The sequence below is a fragment of the Vidua macroura genome, chromosome 3, assembly GCF_024509145.1.
Source record: "Vidua macroura isolate BioBank_ID:100142 chromosome 3, ASM2450914v1, whole genome shotgun sequence".
Lineage (NCBI taxonomy): Eukaryota > Metazoa > Chordata > Aves > Passeriformes > Viduidae > Vidua > Vidua macroura.
This window is the reverse complement of record NC_071573.1, coordinates 100,482,375-100,503,518: the sequence shown is the minus strand read 5'-3', so window position 1 is coordinate 100,503,518 and position 21,144 is coordinate 100,482,375. Positions and strand designations below refer to the sequence as shown.

General features: G+C 36.0%; 1 protein-coding gene across 3 annotated transcripts in view; it reads left to right on the top strand.

The window, feature by feature from the left end:
* NOL10 (nucleolar protein 10) overlaps positions 1–15,956 on the top strand; it is a 50,081-nt gene extending 34,125 nt beyond the window's left edge. For all 3 annotated transcript variants that reach the window (XM_053973894.1, XM_053973893.1, XM_053973895.1), the window contains 8 exons: positions 1,408–1,534; positions 2,509–2,588; positions 2,767–2,865; positions 3,380–3,469; positions 5,148–5,321; positions 5,705–5,952; positions 11,154–11,256; positions 14,735–15,956. In XM_053973894.1, the coding sequence (XP_053829869.1) occupies positions 1,408–1,534; positions 2,509–2,588; positions 2,767–2,865; positions 3,380–3,469; positions 5,148–5,321; positions 5,705–5,952; positions 11,154–11,256; positions 14,735–14,854 (1,041 nt within the window). In that variant the 3' untranslated portion in view covers positions 14,855–15,956. The remainder of the gene's footprint in view (positions 1–1,407; positions 1,535–2,508; positions 2,589–2,766; positions 2,866–3,379; positions 3,470–5,147; positions 5,322–5,704; positions 5,953–11,153; positions 11,257–14,734) is intronic.
* The last annotated feature ends 5,188 nt before the right edge of the window (positions 15,957–21,144 follow it).

The window sequence follows — 21,144 nt, the reverse complement described above, 5'->3', positions numbered from 1 at the left end:
TCTGGATGGAGACAAAAGCTACTGGAATGTTGGCAAGAAGTCAATCTGAATGTTATATATGTCATTTATTCCTGGAGCAGATGTGGGGATTTTGGTTAATTAAGTAGGTAAAATGTTTCTGGTTAGTGACATCTTGAGTATTTCCTTGGAAGCTCTTGGTAATTGGAATGGAATATGCAGCATGGTAAAAAAAGTGCACTTTTTCATTTGGTATGTAATGGTTCTCAGCTAGGCCTGAGATCTTAGGAAGATAAATCATATTTAATACAGAGACAATAGTGGGCTAGAATAAAATACTATTCTCTGGAGAGTTACAGGCAAGAATATGCTAGATAGAATGTCATGGTCTAGAACACAATTTTACAGGGTTTTTGTGTGTAGTTTTCTTCAAAAGAAGACTTTAATTGGAAGAAACACACTTTGTAAATGAACAGCATTATCTCATACTGTTAATCACCAATCACATTAAAACAAACTATGTATATGTTAAATAAATAAAATCACTTCTAGTTGTTTCCATAATTGAATAGGATCTTAAAATGTTGATGTATCACAAGAATTCCTATGGTTGACTGGAGTTTTTAATATTAATTTTTAGCAAACAAATCAGAAACCTCATTAAAAGTCCCACTATGGGATTTAACCGGTCACTTAGCATTCTAAAATGTCAGCTGATTTACACTAGAGAAAGAAATGCAGTGTTAGATTTTTCCATGTAGCTAACTCACCTACTAAAATAAGACTGCTGGAACAGCTGAGTGTGGCTGCATGAGTCAAGATGGAAAAGAATCTCCATCAGAACAGCGGGAGGGAAAAGTAAAGGGAGCTGATTTTTAACTTGAGGAATTGGAGGAAACATATATGGAAAAATACATTGATAGTGCTACCTAATATTGTGCAAACAAATCCTTTGCTTCATCATGGAAATATGCAAATATTTTTAATATTTTCTATTATTTGTTCATACAGTCTGGGTTTTTCCCTGAATAAAATACATGAAATATATCTGTGGTGTTACAATTAAGATAAATAGGGCAGAGTAGGATTCAACATGATTGCATAGTGAACCAAACGAGTTCAAGATCCAGCAGCACTTTACAAATTAGTTGCTATCTAGTGCCATTAGTTTGTAATTTCTTCTATAATGTTTGCCTCTAAGCTTTTAATAAATTAATCAGACTGGGACCACTTGAAACAGTTAAACTTGAAACCCCCCAGACTGGCTGGTCTCAAATGACCTAAATTAAAATAACACATAATCTATAGCACTCTTTCTTGGTTTAATAGGTTTAATTGTGTTCTCTAAGTGCTGTGGGATTAATTTGTTGTTCCATTACAGCCAAGAGCCTAACTGTAGGCCTTTTCTGTAAGAAAATGCAATGTTATAAATTTTCATAATATCCACAGGTTTTAGGACCTGCCCCAAAATGGTGTTCCTTCTTGGACAACTTGACTGAAGAACTGGAAGAGAATCCAGAAAGCACTGTTTATGACGATTACAAATTTGTTACCAGAAAAGACCTTGAAAATTTAGGTAAAACAGTTGTATACACCCTTTGGCTGACTTCTTTGTTCAGTTTTTGAACATTTACACATCTGATTTTTGTAATTTAAGTGTGATGTATGAGGACTGCTAGAAATTCACTGACAGTAGTTTTCTCTTGTTTTCTTGCTTATTAATATTCCAGACTGATGGCTCTAAGTTCTTTGATTCCCAACCAGTATAACACAAGACACTTTTATTTCTCAGATTTTTATCTCAAGAAGGTGATTAATATTTGCTGATATAATTTATCTGGGCATCTGTTGTGCTTTCATATGCCATATGAAAGGCATAGGAAGAGAAGTTGGTTTAGTTGTCAAAGTATTTTTGAGGTGCTGAAATAGAATTTGGAGCTTGCAGCCAAAGGCTGCCCTATTTGAATATAGTAATTTTCAGAAAATACAAATCATTCTAGGGCTAATAGTTTCAAGAAATTGAAATACTGACAGTTATATAGCAGAGAAGGTAAACAACCTTGTCCTGAGGCAGTTAGTCCTTTTTCTGTCCATTACATGGTTTGATTGCAATGTTTTGCTCTAGTTTACTTAATTTACCTCTGACTGTGAGTGTTGGGTGTGACAGGGCGAACTCTTTAATTAAAAAATCTCTCTATCACACTAAAAAAGGGATTATCAAACACCTATGAACTTTCAAAAAATCCTCTGGAATTCTTTGTGAAGTTCTATAGAGCATAGTGCATGTGGGCATTTTTTAAAAGTGCTCAGTAATGTGTTTTATGACAAGAAAAATGGGTCTGGTTGCTCTGAAGAAGATTAAATTTTTTTGCTGGCCAAAACAATTCTTATTCCCTATTTTACTTAGTCTTGATGTCATGATTGTGACTGTTAGATTGATATTTTGCATTGGCAGTGTTTGTTTGTCTTAAGGAAGTAAAGTGACTGGTTTGGAATACAAGTTCTTTATATATGAAAACTCTTTAAAATTCTCTGGAATGTTTTTCCTAGGCCTTGCTCATCTCATTGGATCATCATTGCTCAGAGCATATATGCATGGCTTCTTCATGGACATAAGACTTTATCATAAGGTAACTAAGGCTGAGTCTTGTCAATTTTTATTCTTAACAATAAAATATATGTGTTGTGGATTTTCTTTGTCTTTTTTATGGCTTTTTTGTTTTGGCTGGGGTTTTTTTTCCATCCAGATAATGGACTGTGTCCTGTATTATTGGTATTTTCTTTTTACTTCCTCCTGTTTGTTTAAAGGCGAAAATGATGGCCAACCCCTTTGCCTATGAAGAATATAGGAGAGAGAAAATAAGGCAGAAGATAGAAGAAACCCGTGCACAGAGAGTTCAACTGAAGGTAAGTCCTAGAAATAAATAGTGTACTTGGGGGAAAACTATTCATAAAGAGTAATATATTCCTAAGTGCATCTTATAGTGACTTAGCATTTGAATCTGTTTGTCATTGGACACACAAAATAAAAGCAGGTCTCATCTCATTTGCCACTTGAGCAGATAATCCACTGGTAAAACTTCGCATTTTCTATTCTGTCATTCAATTACCTAAGCCATTAAAACATGATACTCTGGAAAGAGATACATGAAAATTGTATTGTGTTTATAACTAGTAACTTTCTAGATTGGATCTGTTCAACATAAAATGAGAAGGAGTTGCTTTTAAAGCTCTAAAGCTGATGCATTGGAAGTTAAAAATAATATACAAGTTCTTAAGTCGTCTCTAAGTGCAGTTGCTTCACTAGTACCTAGAGATACTTGAAACCAGTCAAGGAGCTTTTCTGCAATATTTGTAAGAATTAAAGCATGTAGGTTGCATGTGTAAAAGGCTAATTTATTAATTGCTTTCCTCTTTTTAGAAACTCCCAAAAGTTAATAAAGAACTTGCTCTCAAACTGATTGAGGAAGAAGGAGAAGAGCAACAGTTTAGTAAAAAAAGAAAACAAAAGGTGAGCTCTTGTTTTGGTGAATTCTCTAGCTGGGAGCACAGATCTAGCAATGCTTACAGGATTCATTTTTTTGTTGTTGCTGTTTGGCCAAAGAGATTCAAAATACCATTGGTTCTGTTTCTTATAAGTAACTTATTCTGGTAGGTGGCTTTAAGATGGATTTGACTGTAGCTGCAGCACAAAAAAGACCATATAGTAACTTGAAGCTAAAAATTATTAAATACTCACTGTGAAGATAATATGGGTTTCACAGGACTCCAAAAGCTGATTAATGCAGTCTCAATACCACAGCTGTTCAAACAAGACCTGTTATTTGCATTTGGTTTTGGTATTTTGGTGGTGACCATGATAGGATAGATGTTACCTATAAAATTTAAGTTAAAATTGCCTTTTTTGTGTATGCAGTTAAATATATTTTATGGAATAGCCAAAATGGTTTGATTTTATGCACCAGGAGTTCTTCTGGATGTTAAAAGTAATCCATTTCTCTGCTAAGAGAAGTTTTAATTGAAGAAATGGGTAAATGTTTAATATCTAATGGGAAGGCACTTCATAGGTGCTCATTCTCACAGGAATATAGCATTCATGATAGGCAGACACTAGCTGCATATGATAAATAATGAAATCTTATGTGTTGAGGTTAGTAGGAAGGACGAACTATTAACAAGATCCGTGGTGGTGAAACTTAAGTGAGAGTTCAGTAGATGGGGACTGATTTGTCTTGGAGTACATAAAGATTGTGTTATTAAGTGGACTAAATAGAGTGTATATAAAAATGTACATTCAGGTTATTTTTATGAAACAGTATTAGAGTCCTATGACAAGCAATTTATTTTAGGCTTTGGGCTTTAATTTTTGGCTGTAGTTGAAAGTTACACATTTGCACTGGTTTTGTGTTTGAAATTTACTCTTCTTGTTTTCTGTATCCTTAGTTCCACCCTCCTTTTCTTCAGTAACAATGAAAACCTAGCACAGTGGTGGGATTAATATGCGGGTATAAGTTGAGCAATGTTAAAAAATAAGCATTTTCTATTAAAAAGCTATGTATGCAATAATTTTTAAATGAAAATAACTGGTCTTCTCATAAGATGAATTAGTAGCTTGAACTGTTCTGAATTCACCAGTAGCATAATTTACACTGAGTTCATTTTACTTTGACATGAATTAAACTGCCTTTTCCATTCTGTGTGTGAAAGTAGTGGAAAAAAAAGTGTTATAATATGTATAACAACATTTCCTCTTAAGTATATACAGTAAAATAATAGTAGCATTGCATAAAGACATGTACCCTTATAATTTGTTTTACATGTTGTAGACTCATCCCCATCAGGCAGTATATTTGCCTTGCAGGTACTGCTGATTAGTCAGCAGATATCAACATGTCTCCACACTAGCTGGCTGAATGTATGAGAAACATTTATTTGAAAATATTAGTAATTGTGTATTTAAAGTGTTTGTATTGTACATTAAAAAAACTCTTGCTTACAGGTAGCTTAAAACAATCTTTATAAAAGTACAATAACCATAAATCTTGATTTTTATTTCACCTGGAAGGATAAAGTAACTGGCATTTCATATGCTGGTTATTAATTTTGTTTAATTAAGAAAAAGTGTTACTTATTTTGTTAATGTCTGTTTCAGAATTGTCTAACTTGCTCGTGCTTTGCTTCTGTTCCAGAATCTGCCCAGCCTTCTCAAAGATGATCGTTTTAAGGTCATGTTTGAGAATCCAGATTTCCAGGTGGATGAGCAGAGTGAAGAATTTAGGCTACTTAACCCACTTGTTTCTAAAATAAGTGAGAAAAGAAAGAGGAAGCTAAAGATCTTAGAAGAACTGGAAGCACAAGGACAGGTAAAATATTTTCCATTTGGATTAAGAAAACTCCATAGGCTTTTTTTTCCTCTGTTTCAAGCTTTCAGACTTACCACCTCAGAAAGATAGAGGCAATGCAAGAATGTCTTATCTACAATAATTAAGTGTAATTTATAATTTTAATCTAGTTTTTAGATGCAATACTGTTTTTGCACAAATACAGGTTTGAAAAACATAAAATATATAGATGGTAACAACTTTATAATATATTTTCAGCTTATTTGCTGCTACTGCTTTTGTTCAAAAATTGTAGTTCTCTTCAGCTGTATCTGTGTAAAAGCTGTCACATACTCTAATTGCAGGAGTGATTTGGAAAGAAAATTAGTTGATGATTTCTTATTTTATACTATTTTTGTCTGCAGGAAGAGGAGGAAGAGCCAGAAGGAAAAGCAAGTGATGCAGAAAGTTCTGAGAGTTCAGATGATGAAAAAGGCTGGGTTGAAGAGGTCAGGAAACAGCGCAAGCTTTTACGCCAAGAGGAAAAACTAAAGCGGCAGGAAAGGTTCAAGGAGGATCAGCAAACATTACTAAAACCTCAGTTTTTTGAGATTAAAGAAGGAGAGGAATTCAGAAGCTTCAAAGACTCTGCCAAAAAACAAAAATTAATGAAGTAAGACTAATGTTCCTTTTTTAATAGGTGGGGGTGGATGATTCTCAAGTATTTCCCTACAGTGCGGGCCTGCAATGTTTTGGCTTGGAAGCACTTGCTGGTAAAGCTACATTTGGTGATCCAGGGGTATAACTTAAGGTGACATGGTCGTTGAATGCTTTGTTTTATAGATAAACAAATACATATTTAAAGTAGGACAGAGACACAACACAAATGAAATGAGTAAGATACTACTGAGTCAGATTAGGGGATCCATTACTCAGTGTTAGTGAAGTGCTGTTCTCACAGGTGACAGTGATGGCTTGTGAGACTGGTTATATTTCTTCACCAGTGTCAGTATGAGGTTAACAGACTGGATGTTTTTAATCTGACTATCTAAAAGGGTTTAGAATGCTACATGAGTAGTCACTGTTTTGGGAGTAGGATCAAGATGGATTGACATGGTAAAAGAAAAATTATTTTGTTTGGGTATTTTTATGGCATCTAGAAATTTTCAAAATCTTCACTGTCCTTATAATGTCAGGACTTACTATTTCTGTTTTTCATTTTGCAACATAAAATATCAGGCTAGGAGGGTGTTTGAGTGTAGATTTTTTGGTTTGGTTTTTTCATTTCCTTAAATTGATGATCATCTGAAAAAATGGGTACATTGATAAGCATGTCAAACTAAAGAAAGAGTATGTTAAATTAAAGGATTTGGCTTTGAAGTGCTCAGTGGCTGCAAATCTCATTGATTTAGTTTTTTTCAGAGGTGAGTTGAGCCCTTCAGAAGATGTGATTTGATAGCATTTTATTGTTTGGAGCACAGACACTCATTAAACCTTTCAAGACAGTAGCTTCAAAGTTCTTGCAGCACAGCTGGTGCAGAGCAGAATTTTGACTAATGTTGGAAATGGGTTTTTGGGCTAGATGGATCTCATAATAAGCATTTTGGTTTTATTTAGAATGAAATTATACAGTTGAAGAAAACAAAGTGAATATAATGGGACTGCTTATGTCACGAATGACTACAATTTAGTTGTTTTATGATGGGAATTTTTAGGAGACACATAAAGAAATACTTGATAAAAATTCAACCTTTTAACTAGAATGATCATGTAAAGAGGATTTTTAAGTATTAGCAGGATAGCATTCCTATGGTAGTCAGACGGTCAATGATTTCCATGTTGTACCTGTAAGATCTCTTTTAAGTAGAAATAGTGGTATTTTATAAAAAGGGATTTATAGCAGTTCAGCAGAACTGATGGCCATGTTTTCCTTAGCAATTTTTTATCAGCAAGTAATTTCACACAGGGAATTTTCTTTGTTCTTTTTATTGAATATACCCACTTATTCTGAACTTTTAATTTCCTTAGATGTTTCCATTAATTTTCTTATGATTATTTTTCTTTTTTTCTTCGTTCCAGAAGATGAAGCAACTTTTTAATTTTGTCAGTTTTTCTTCTTTGTCAGGAAAAAATCTGCTCTGGATACTCTCACAAAGTATTATAGGTTAAAAATAATTCTTTTACATTGTGATTAGGTTTATAGTCATATTAGCTGTAACTTGGAAGGGGCCTGAAACACTGGTCAAATGACACTGTATTCTCAGTGCAAGTGAAATATTTCATTAAAAGGCTATATGGCTGCAGACTACTCATATATTGTTCTTTTGAACAAATTCAGCTGCTGAGCTCTAAAGAAAATTCTCAAGGACACTCAATTTGAAGCATAAAGATTTAATTTTGTTCAAAATATGGAAGGCTTGAATGTGAAAAACAGTGTGGAAATTCAAGTAAATAAGCCAAGACAGTTATAAGGAAGAGAAACATTTAGAAAAAAAATAATGCAGTGTGACACAGGACAAAGTAAATTTTTTCATCTGGGTTTAAGGGAAAAAAATAATTTCTTCACCCCAGGAAGAGCAAAAGCAAATACCACAGACCTGTCCTATCAATGAAGGAATAACTGTGATGATGTAAACCATCAAAAGACTTTTAACAGACTGCTTGTAAAGAAAGGAGAATGTCTTAAGATTTGCTGCCAATAGATACCCTCTCTGGTAGATGCACAGATAGGCTATAATGTAAAATGTAAAAAAAAAAAAAAAGGAGAGGAATTTGAGGAGAGAACAGGATGACCAAAAAAATGAATGTGGTAGCATCACTTCCTTTGTTTTCTGAGTTGCTGTCATTGAATTGACTTACATGGGGTTTTTTAATCTTTGTCTAAGCAATTAGTTCTATACTCACTGATCCCCTTTGTGTTCATCCAAGTATTGTTCTCAGTATGGAGTTTGGTGTTTGTCAAATTCTTAGAAGAAATTTTAAAACCAGCAACTGATATCTGTTTCATATAATGCATATCTGATATTATTTTTGTAGTCACAATGATTTAGCCTGTGTTGTGAGCTAGCTTGTTTGGTTAGTAAGCATTTTTACATATTAGAATTTTATAGAGAAAATAAATATGTTTTGTGCTGGCCTTATTCATACTTAGTGATAAGTAGTCAGCATTAAAGTAATTAATTGAAGTAGCATACTGGAAAGACTGTAGTGGCATGTACAATCTGTTGAGGCTGGCATGTTTGTCTTTGATTTGATATATCCAAGTTACAGGATGATGGTCTGTGACCAATATAATTAAGTACCTTAATACCTTCACTATGCATTTAATGGCTAGATGTTCTTTTTTTCTCTAATCATATAATGTTCTACCTGAGGAAACAGTTTATGACTTATATAAAACTGGGTGTTTCTTTTGACATGTTCCTGACTCAGCACGGCTCCAAGCCCAACTTTTAAAGCAGTGATGCGTACTATAAATTTCTTTCTAGACCAATAGTCTACACATTTTTCTGTGCAGGAAAGCTGCAAAATTTACTTACGGTTCTATAAAACACCTTGTTTCAAATCCATCTACATTTAATTTTCCCCTTTTGTACTCTTAAGCTTGCACAACAAACCTGCAAATCCTGGCTTTCTTTCCCTGCAACATAAGTTTCCTACCTAGTAACTTGAAAGGAGACCATAAAAGGAGAGGATTTTATCTGTGTGCATAGAGTTCTTTTGATTTACTTGATGTCCCTTTAAAGAGTATGTTACTGAAGTTAAAACATGTCAAAATCAAAAACTATACTAGTAATATTTTATAAAAAGTATGACAGTTAATGTATGTGTCTTCAGAGGCGGCCAAGAAAGCCAACAAAAGCATAGTTGATATTTCCTAGTATTGCTAAAGAGACATTCCTGTTCTACAGCAAGAAAAGTCCTGAAAAACTGTCTTCTTATGATGAGAAAAAAATTTACATGGGTAATTTTTTGTTTGGTTTACATTAGGGCAGGGGAATTTGCTTCCCACAATGTTGTGAATGGATCCCTTGAATTAATTTGTTGAGGAAGATGTAAAAAAAACCAACCAAAATAAAAAACCCAGCTGTTGCTTGTGAATCAGTATGTACAATTCACTAACACTTGAGGTCTGCACATTTTCCGATAAATAGGGCCAAACCCCACAGCATGTTGCTAGGATCTACTAAATTTAATTTTTCTCCTGACTGAAGCAGTGTCTAGGCAGTCATGCTAAATAATTGCTGGGTAGTAGCCATATTTCTCCAGTTCACTTTCAAAGGGGAGAAAAATGGGACTTCACTTGAATGTAGAAATCCCGCCACAATGTTAGTGACTGATCTTCTGCCACAGTTAGCTCTAAGGCTTAGCTTGTCTTTCCGATTCGCACAGATGGAACAAGTTTTTACATGTACTCAATGAAAAATATACTACAGAAAAAAATACAAAGTACCTAGTCATGAGAAATAAAGTGGTTCTTGACAGTGATTTTTCATTGTTAATCTGAAAAGTCTTTGTTACATGAAATGGCTCATTAACCAAAATTCAGTGGACTTCAGAGACTTCGTGAATAGGCCACCGCCATGAATTCTTCATACACAGTAAATGCCATTGACTTTGGTGACTGCTATTTTTTTTATATATAAACTCTATTTTTATGATGATTTATTTTCCATTTTAAAAATTGTACAGAAAATGTCTCTTGGCCCTTTTCAGAGAGAGCTAATGAGGCACTAATAGTATCTCAAATTACAGAAACTAATTTTGTTTACAGCTAGGAGACTGTTCTCTAAGCACATGCAGAGAGTTTGATTGTACAAGCCGTGTCATATTCTCAGAGGGTGCTGCTTAACTCATAGGACCTACATTATAGGAGAAGGATGAGCCATGTTAGAGCTCACAGGTGCCTTCAGGGAGGCTGGCTGAAGGCAGCACTGCCTGCCTGCCTCCCCCTGAGCTGGAGGCTGTGTGGGAACAAGGTGTTTTTTTACTCCTCAGCTGTTCCAGTTTAGAGCCCCCCTTAACTGAAGTTGGCAACCATGATACTAAATACCAACTCACAACCTGGAGCAAGTGGGGCAAGTCCATGTGTCTTGCTTTTGCAGGGCATTAACTTCAGTGGAGGAGAGCTGAAAACAGTGTCAGTTTTGTCCACAGCACCTACCCCTTGTTCACAGAAATGCTGGAGTTTGGTGCCTGAGGGAGAGGCTCTACACCAATTTGCTTACAGAAACTCAGTGATAAGCACTGGGCTTGAAGGCATATGCTTCTGTGGAGCTCCAGTCTGGGCCCAGGGTCTGTCTTTATCACATTCTCTTCTTTGTATTTTCTTTTATTCAGTAAACTACTTAGACTGTTGTGGGCACAGTGTCCAAACAGGCATTTGGGCTTGGATTAAGTAGTGAAGTGGATTAATCTCGTTCGGAGATTAATTCGTTCTGGTGTTTAGTCAAGCTTACTTCCTTCCCTCAAAAGTGTTTCCAATTCAGAAATTATAAGATTTCAAGAAAACGGAATATATCTTGTATTACTTTTTTTTATTTGTGCAGTTTAATATCACCAACTTTTTTTGATACTTCAGAGAAAACTATATTAATAGATGGGTGTGGTTTCTTTCTCAACTAGAATCATGTTAATTTTTAGCAGCAAAACCAATGAACTTTACATACATTTTAAAAGTGTTTCTACTGAAAGCAGTGTCTGGAGGGAATGATTTGAATTTATCTTTCTTTCTGTTTCCTGAATGTTTTTTAATTTAGTTATGACATTTCAGGGTTTCAGAGAAATTGAGATTAGTTTTGACTGCATTATCAACTTTTATTATAGTAAAAAAAAATGGCAAAAATAGGGACTAATGTTAGTTTTTCTCTGCAGGAAAACTCTTGAAGATCGTTTAAAGCTTGAAGAAAAACTTGGCACACTCAATGTGTCTGATACCACAGTAGGCAGCAAACAGGCAACATTCAAATTAAAGAAGGTGAGCTATATATATATATATATATATATATATATATATATATGTATGTATATATATATATATAATTTTTAAGATAATGCGCAAGTAACTTTGGTTTTTGCATGAAAGAACAGGAACTTGAAACCGTCAAGCAAATGTCCCTCTTCATTTCTTTATAAGCTGCCAATTCTTCAGGTTCTTGCCAAGAAAATGAAAGGCTCCGGTAGTACTCTGTGTTTATCCTGTATAACTCAGGCATCACTCATAAAATCTTATGTTCTGGTGGAAAATAATGGCTTCCATCTTTTAATAGTTTATTTGCAGAGGTACCACCAGAAGTTTGTGGCCTTGCCTGACTTTAGTGCCAGCACTGATCAGATCTCCATATGCAGATCCAAATGCAATTTAGGGTGCTGCAATTTAGGCTTTCTCTTGGTTTAGCATGTTGAGAGGTCTCAGCATGATGAAAGCAGAGCTCCAAACCACCTTTATTATTGACCTTTCGTAACACAGGTCACAGGAATGAGCTCTGGTCCTTTACTGATTGTCAACTTCCATATGGAATGTGTAGTTGACTACTGCCTATTTACCTTTCCCAAGGGTTTTGATTTTCCATTCTAAAGAATTTTGTAGATTGCATACAGGTGATTGCTTTATAGTGTGGGGACAGTTAAATAAATGCCTATGTGCATTTGCCACTGCTGCAATACACTTAGGAATTTTTTTACTATAAAATTGCTTAAGAACTGAAGAGAGGATCCAATTTAAAACCTGAAGACCCAGATGAATTGATACTTGACATGACAAAATTTACTTTGGTTAAAATTAGTTTTCCTCAGGTAAACATCTTTGCTATAACACATTTCTCCTTACCACTGGTCAAATACTGTTCTCACTGGTAAAACACTATCATGAAAATGGCTAAGTAATTATTTTATTGACATGTTGGGTATGCCTGAAGGAAAAAAAAAAAAAAAAACCTCAGAATTGTTGACTGTTTCTACCTTACTTAGTTTACTGATTATTATCTGTTTGCAGATGTCCTTTTTCATCAGTTTTTGATTCCTATATTGCTGGAATTTAAAATGTGGTGACTGTGGAATAAGTTGCAAATTCCTCTGCAGTGGGTAGGGTAACCTTTCTGGCAGTTTTACCAACTCTGTAACTGATGGTGTCTTGCAACTTATTAAATGGGCTTTGCAGGGCTTCAAAGCACAGTCTTTTTTACAGTAGCTTTAACTTAAGAAGTGCAAAGCCACAAAGTTTTTTGCAGTTGGTGATGCACACTGAACTGTCACCTTTTACTGACAAAGATTTGGGAGCAAGATAGACAGACCTTGCAGGAAGAAGACAGACACAGCAGTGGTTCAGAATGCCAAATTTACTTGATTTACCAGATAAGATACAGCTTTGAGGATTTTCTTCAATTATGATGCTTCTAACATTTATGGATTTTCTTTTCCTGACTTTTTACTGATATTGCTTTATTGAAATATGTACACGGTAGTCATGTGCATTAAAACAATTTTTTAAAATCTAATTTAAAGAAAAATAATGCATCTGCAGTGGAGATATTTTCTCCTATCAAGAAAAAAACAAAGTAAGACTTAACAAGTCTTCTCTTAAATAAACAGACTTTGTATGTATCTTCTGAAGTCCCAAGGAATGAACCAGGGAGAGCTAGGAGGAAGTCACACTATGCAGTCTCGGCACTCCTTTTCAGAGGATGAAGAGTTAGAGTTAATAAGCCAAAAAAGGGATTTTAGCGTCACTTGAAATGTCAGCTTCCACTTTGTGATGCCCTTTCCTCAAAGGGCAGGTGTATTTAGGAGTAGGTGGAAAGATTTAGTAGGGGAGAGAATTGTCCTTCCATAGTTGGAAGTTGGTGTCACTTCAACTCCTAAGTCAGTGGAACTGAGGCTGAACTTGGCTTCTGCAGGTGTGGTATGTTGGCAGCCTCCTGATGCCCAGCTACCACTGACAGATCCGGTGATGAAACTGTTTGTCATTGATATTTCATAGTTTAGTTTTCAGGGAATTTGAATATGGTTCCTACAGTGTGGCAGCTTATTTTTCAATTTCAATATGCTTTATCACAGCAAATACATTAACAAAATACCAGGATTTCTAAAATACCAAAGTACTTATATTGCTGGGACAGTATGGAAGATGTTTAAAAACCCCAAACCTTAAAGTTTCTGATGAGATCAAGGTCATTCAGTTTCAGTACACTATAAGTAGCTGTCAACATGAACTTAAGTAAGATTCATCAAGATTCTTTTATAAGAGGTCTGGAGACAGAGAGAAACTACCTGCATTTTCAAATACTAGGTTTCTTGTTGGTCTACTTGCAGTGAAAATGGGAATTGATAAATTTCATCAAAGTCTAAAAACCAGTAGCTTTTTCTGCCTTGATACCAGTATGGGCTGATTGCTATATTTGGTAAACTGGTTTGTATCTCACCTCAGCCAAAATGCTGTCCATGCAAGCAAACCTCTAGGTCAGTTTAAATGGTGTGTGAATGGGAGACTGAGGGAGATGAGCTCACGTGGATGCTGTTGATTACAGAATGAGATGCAGTGGGGATGCAGCTGCATCCACAGTGGTAATTCTGTCACACTGTCAGTGCAGTTATCCTGGGCTGCTTGAAATTGCTTTAATTGCTGGAGTACTTTTTGACATGGACAGTTACCTGAGCTTGGCTATTTCAAGTCTGCTAGTTACAGTTTATGCATAGTTTAAAGAGAAGCTTTAGTCTTCCAAAGAAAATAATAGTTTGTGGCTGTAAGAACCATTTCATCTACATGGTACATCAAAACATCTTCCAGCATGTTTTTGATTAAGGGAAGAAACATTAATAGATCATGTGCCACAGGAGCAGAGATTTAGAATTACTTTCATGTTTTAGAATTGCATACAGTATATCAAACACTTTCAAGAACTCCTAAGAACATGTTTTAGGAAACATGTATGCTTCAGCAAATTTAACTAATTGTTCTGTCTTTTTAAAATTAAATGGTGTAATATTAAGCCTGACAGATTTCAAGAAGCATTTGGACAATACTCTTGGGCACATAGTGTGGCTCTGGCCAGGGAGACTCCTGTAGGCCAGGGGCTGGATTCAGTGATTAAACTTGAAAACACTAGTTAACCAAAGTACATACTAAATAACCACAAATTTGGTTTGATGTTCTTAAGGGTATTTAAACATAAATTATGGAGTGTATTGTTAAGCATTGTTTTTTTTATCTGAAATATGTTATTCACTGTTTTTTGATATCTTTATGTTAAATGTTTGCTTTGAAAAGCTTGGAAAGATAGTGCCTAAGGATATCTAGAATTAACAGTTACAGTCTGACACAAGATAGCATGAGGCAACTAATGGTAACATTTCCAGATCTGCTTAATGGAATTCTGATTTGATATATTGATACTGGGACAATGAGATGATGTGTAAATTTACAAGAACCTGAATCTATTTTTGTTTTAATATTCCAGTCAGAGCAGCAAAGGAAACAGCAGGAAGCTGAGAAACGACATCGTCAGGAGAGGAAAGCCCTTCGGCGCTCTGCCAGTCACCTCAAGAGCAGAGGTGGAAGAGGACGACTATTTCATTGATTTATGTTGGGTTTTTTTAAGAAACTTTTAACCTCATTTTTCATTTGAAAAAGGGGCTTTTTCGAATTGGGACACAGTACTAGTGGATTTGATTCATTGGTGAACACAAAACCAGAACTTCCTAAACCTTGTGTTAATTATTTCAAAGTTTATGAAAGCTGAAGTACTGACCAAAGGACACTATGAATATGGTCCATTGTGAACTGTATTTGTTCAGAAATCACCAGCAACTGGTTATTGTGTAACCCTGTATGTTTTCTATATAAGAATTTATGTATACAACAAGGCTGCCTGCCTTTTATTTAACTTAAGAGCTGTGAGTTTCAGTTTCTGAAATCTTTGTGACTGCTTAGATAAAAGATCAAAGGTAAGTTGTTTTGTCTAAAAGCGTATCTTTACAAGGACACAACAAATTTTTCTGATTTGTGAAGGATGACACACAGTTGTATTTTTCAAAAACTGACTTTGGTTTTATATTCTTGGGTTTCCTTTAGTAGCAAATGGTATAAATGGTTGTCGGAACAATTGAGAATGCCTGATTTGGGTTCCTCTGAGTCATTCTGTAAGGAAACCTCTCTTGCCACACCAGTGTACAGAGGGGAAGCTCAAAAGGGTAGTCCTATTAACTTAGACTTTGTAAATACAAAACCTGATCCTGATGTTTCTGTTTTGGAAAGCCAGCCATGGTTCACCATAGATCGAGTGATGTATGTTCATATAACAAGCACTTTAAGGCCATGCCAGTAGTCACCTATGCTTCAAAAAAAGAGTTTAGTTAAATAACTTAAAAAAACCCCTTGAACATAAGTAGGTCATTATTTAGCAAATAAATTAGGTTTTACCTTTGATCCTAAAGGAACGTTTTTATTGCTTTTTAAAAGCCTTTATGAATTGCCTTTTTGCTAGATAAAGAAACCTGAACTTTGGATCCAGCTAGAATCAGTGAATCTCCCTGTCACTGGAAATCTTTTTGAGACTCGTAGTTTCTTAAGTGTTTTGCTTTATAAACCAGAGAGTTATTAATCTGGTCAGGTTTCTTGGACAGTATTTATAGAATGTTTGCAATTACTTCAGTAAAAAGCCTTGGTTTCTCATAGCCTGATTTTTTTTGTTTGTTTGTTTTGTTGTTAGATGATAGAAAAGTTAGACACATGGGTAATTTTTTTCTCGCTGACTTAATTTTGCCTGCTTTAATTCGTGGTTTTAATTTTGTTGCTGCCTTTAATTTAAAAAGGCCCTTTTCACCTGATATTTTCATCTTTAAAAACTTACATTGTAGTCATCACTTCTGCCCTTGCATTCAACTAAATGACGAGTCTCTCAATACCTAGTTTTCTACCTCTAGCTGTCAAATTTCTGCATTGTCCCTAAGCTTCTCATGCTTTTTATTTTTTTATCTTCCCCCTGGAGCATTATGTTATCTCTTAGAAACTATCTGTGTGCAATTCGGGTGTTCTTATATCATACACAGGGCTATAGGAATGTGGAAGGGTTAACAGTGGAAACTGGCCTCCATCATTGACACAGGGAGAGCTAGGGACTGAGTGGACGGAGCTGGCATTTTAAGAGCAGGATTTTGGCAGAGTTTGCTCCTTCTCATGGTGGGCCTAAATCCCATTATATTTGATCTAGAGCTGCATTTATGGTTTGAAGGCATCTGTATTTTACAATGATTTTGTGGGCTGTCAAGAGCAGTAAAAAACTAAATGTGGTTGATCTGCAGGGTGGTAACGCATTGAGTTTGAAATGGTTACATTTCAGCTTAAAATGAGTGTATTTCTTGTGTTTTGAGATTTTTCTGACTGACTGGTTTAAGTCAGTGTTTTGCTTTTCATGCACTTACATTCATAATGCAAGTATTATGATAGTATTGATCATGCATTTAGGTTGAAGCCTATATAAAGGAGTATGCTTTGTACTCTTAGATAGAAGGCACATGACAACTGCCCTTAGCATGCTGTTTATTTCACCTCAAAGGAAATTGGGATACATTTTAAACACCTCCTTTGACCTGCTGGCAATGATCTTCCTAATGCACTCCAGGACATCATTGGCCTTCTTGGCCACAAGCTTCATGGACAGCTTGTTATCCACCAGGACCCCCAGGTCCTTCTCCACAGAGCTGCTTCCCAGCAGGTTGGACCCCAGCCTGTGCTGGTACCCGGGGTTATTCCTGCTCAGGTGCAGGGTCCTGCGTTTGCTTTTGTTAAATTTGAAGCTGCTCCTCTCTGCCCCTCTCTCAAACCCACTGAGGTCCTTCTGAAAGGCTGCACAGATCTCTGGGGCATTGGCCGCTCCTCCCAGCTTTGTGTCATCAGGGAACTTGCTAAGGAGGCTTCTGCCCCTTCATCCAAGTCATTGATTAATAAGTTAAACAATATTGAACCTTGGGGGACACCGCTAGTGACAGTCTCCAACTAGACTCCATGCCACTGATTATAACCCTCTGGAATCTGCCATTCAGCCAGTTCTCAATCCACATCACTGTTCACATAGGCACCTGGCATGAAACATGTTTAGATTGCTGAGATTGATTACACAGATTAACAGCAGATTAAAGTTGTTCTTGAACAGCTCTCTGGGGAAGATTGGAAGTTTCAGAAGAATCTGATGCATCAATGCAACATCATTGCAAATGAATTAACTTCATCATGCAACCAAAGCAGCATTTTTTAGGTGTCAGCCTGGGTTTCATCAATGTTTTTCAGTCTGCAGTTACTTAATTTTCCATACTGCAGGAATCAGTCTTTATCCAGAATTGCAGTTCCTAGAAGCTGAGTAGCTGCTGGGATCCTTTGTGACATTTAAGGTTCATACTCTTAAGGTAAAATGTGATCAGATGCTGTAGCCTCATGGAAACCCACATATGATTGTTTCATATGCGTGAGAACTTAGTGGTGAGAATCAGTTTTAATAACTTATAAATAAATGTGAGTGAAATGCTGGTGAGATAAAGGAATGACTTAAATCTGATGTGTCACCTGTACTTCAGTACTTTTTTACTCCACAGGTAATATGATTTATTTCAGTTAAGCTATTAGTCATTCAACAAACATTGAACCAAAACAAAGTATCTAATGTTCTTTCCAAAATTCTGTTACCAAGCCAAGAATCATGCTGTGTTCCTGTGGCTGGTATATTGTCTGAAATTAAGAGCATCTACCAATTTAAACAATGAAAAAATTTACTGTACCCCACACTGCTTGTTTTTAATATCTCAACAAAAGAAACATGATTTTAAAATATTACCCTGTATACATAGCAAGTGTGTGTAAAATGCATATGCACATTTTTATACTTGTGGGGTTTATGTATGGAGTTTAAAGCAGGTTAGATATTGTCAAGCTTCAGGGGGAGTTGTGAGAGAGGATGGAACAGTTTTCAGATTACTCCATCTTGCTTTGCAGCAGCCTTTTATATTTGTATTCTTCATGTTTCCGGGTTTGAAAATGGGGAATATAATTTAATTTCAGGAAGAAAGGACCATATTGCAGATGCAGGAATGCAGTGAAGCAGTGCAGCTCCTTGCCTGGGGAGGTTGTGCAATGTCCATGAAAAGATTTGTGATGTTGGATTAAACATCTGCAGGTAGAGATGTCTGTGTACCTTCAGGTGTAGTGGAGCCTTCTCTGAGGAAGAGGAATGGTTTAATGAACTTTAGAGGACCTCTCCAGCCTGATTACTCAATGAATGTTGTAGGGCATAAGGAGGAAACATATATCATTAATTGACTGGAGTAATTTTCCCCCTTTGTCTCATCCTTCCACCGAATCACTCACTAGTTTTATCTTTTTATCTCTTTCTTAAAGATTAAGTACTTCTTTTGGCATGTGTCCATAGCTAATATATTTTGTCTGATCTTGAGAAATATGGGGATTTTAAACTGAATGAAAGCACATAAATATATTAATAATTTTTACCTCTTGTATTTCAAAGCCCATTTTACTCAACAACTGACTCTTTGTGTTGAACATTAAATAGTCCTGTCACCAAAACAAACAATTTATAGTAAAACCTGCAGAAAATAGTAACATTTAGCACCTCTTATAGTTTATGCAACTGGAAGAAAAGGAATTCCTGAATTTTAAAGGATATCTAGGTCATAGAATCATTGATTCATTTGAGGTGGAAAGGACCTTAAAAACGATCTAATTCCAAGCCCCCTGTCATGGGCGGGGACTCTTTCCACTAAACCAGGTTGCTCAGAGCCCCATCCAGCCTGGCCCTGAACACTGCCAGGGATGGGGAGTCCACATATGCTCTTGGTGACCTGTGCCAGTGCCTCACCACCCTCACAGTAAAGAATTTCTTCCTAATATCTAAACGAAACCCACCCCCTTTCAGTTTAAGACAGGACAAGGGCTGTTCTCCCTTGTCTTATCTCTGCACTCAGTACATGCCCATGTGCACAGTACCTCTGCAGCTCTCTTGAAGGCTTCCTTTAGCTGTTGGGAGGTGATCTAAAGTCACCCCAACCCTTCTGTCTCCAGGCTGAACCACCCCCATTCTCAGCCTGTCTTCATAAGAGATGTTCCACCCCTGTGATCAAATTAGTGGCTCTCCTTTGTTTTTTAATTTGACCCAGATCCTTAATCCACATGGGGTCTAGTTGCAAATTTCTGTTGATAAAGTGACATGTTACTTTGTGTTTGTCCTGTAAGTGGCATTTGCATACAAAGTACTTGTGAGTATCCCCTGGTACAGACTGGTTTGCATTCATGTATCAGCAGAGTTAAAATAAGTAGGTTTTTAAACAAGTGAATGAAAACCACAACAACCAAACCATCCATATTCGTGTAAATTCAGAAGTGTGTCTGCCTGTTGCTGACTGTTTTTCAGATCTCCATCTTCTGTTCTTTGCTTAGTGCTTTAGACTATGGAACATATCCAAGAAGAGAAAATCCACCTTGACCATATTCAGAAAGGAGTTCTTTTTATCTTACTCTTTGAAAAGAATTGATTGATTGTTGTACTTCCTTTGACAACTATATTTAATTAGAGTTGAAGGACAATAATTTTGCAGTAAGATCAGGTATAAATTGAAATGCTCTCATTCAGTGGGGTTATGATTACTTATAGAGATTTGGGTCAGCTTATCTATGAAGGCAAGTCATTGTTCCCAGTTAATTCTTCATTGAGTAGGGGCAAAAGTAAAAATTTCATTTCCTCATTAAAGAGAAAACTAGGCAGTTGAAGTGGGAAATACCAGCCCAGCCCTAATCAGAATTTATACTCCCAATTCCTGGAACCACCCTTCCCTTCCCTACAGCAGTTTCTGCCAAAGCTGCTTTCTTTCTCTCCTACTTATTATCTCGTTTGAACATCTGGCTTTTTCTTCTAGAGTGCCTCTCTCACCACTCCACTTTTTTTCTGTTAATATCAGGATCTCTGGTACAAATTTGTACAGATACAGCACAGATTTGAGAATGAGAACTAAAATGGTAATAGTAGACTGGCTGTGTATGGGTACATCTTGAGCAGAAAGGATTTGTGTGAGCTTGGAGATACAGAGAGCTGTGGCACCAGAGGGGTTTCAGAGAGCTGGTGCAGTGTTGTACGTGTTACTGGCAACAGGCAGCACAGTTGCTTTAAACTTCTCAAAATCCACTTCTGCTCTGTGTGTATGTGTACTGTTGTGCTAGCTCTCCGTCACTAAAGTCTGGGTGTTTTGCCTGGGACTGTGTGTTTTATATTTTTTTAAAGAATTTTACCTGCAGCATTAGTATAATTGCAATGTACATTGTATACATATGTACAATTACACAAAACATTTAGCATTCAAAAGCATCCAAATGATATATTTTCTGATTTCAATCATGAATATTATGTCCTTTCCATTTACCAGCATTTCTTCTGTAAATGCATTTTCTCTGTTTTTTAACCTTTATAATATGCTACAAGTGAAGTTGCATACAGCATGGGTCATAAAAGACCCTACCTGTGAGGATTTAATCATCTTATGCAAGTGACAGTGTTGTGAAAAGTAATTATCTTGGCTGTTGGGGTTCTGCTGATATTCTTGTAAACTGAATCAAAAGAGAAATTTCATCATAGGTACTTTGTTTTTCTCCTTTCCCAGATGCAAATTGTAGATTGCCCAATGGGACTATGACACTGTTGCACTAAAAATGAGGCAATATTTTAAACAGATCTCCACAGCAAATAAATACCCTCTATCAGAGATATTTTAGACAGGTTTCAACAAATCACTTTTGCACAATGTCATGGTAACTGCATTGTTGCAATTGAAGTAACACTAGAAAAAGAGTGTAGATGATCGTTCTCCAGTT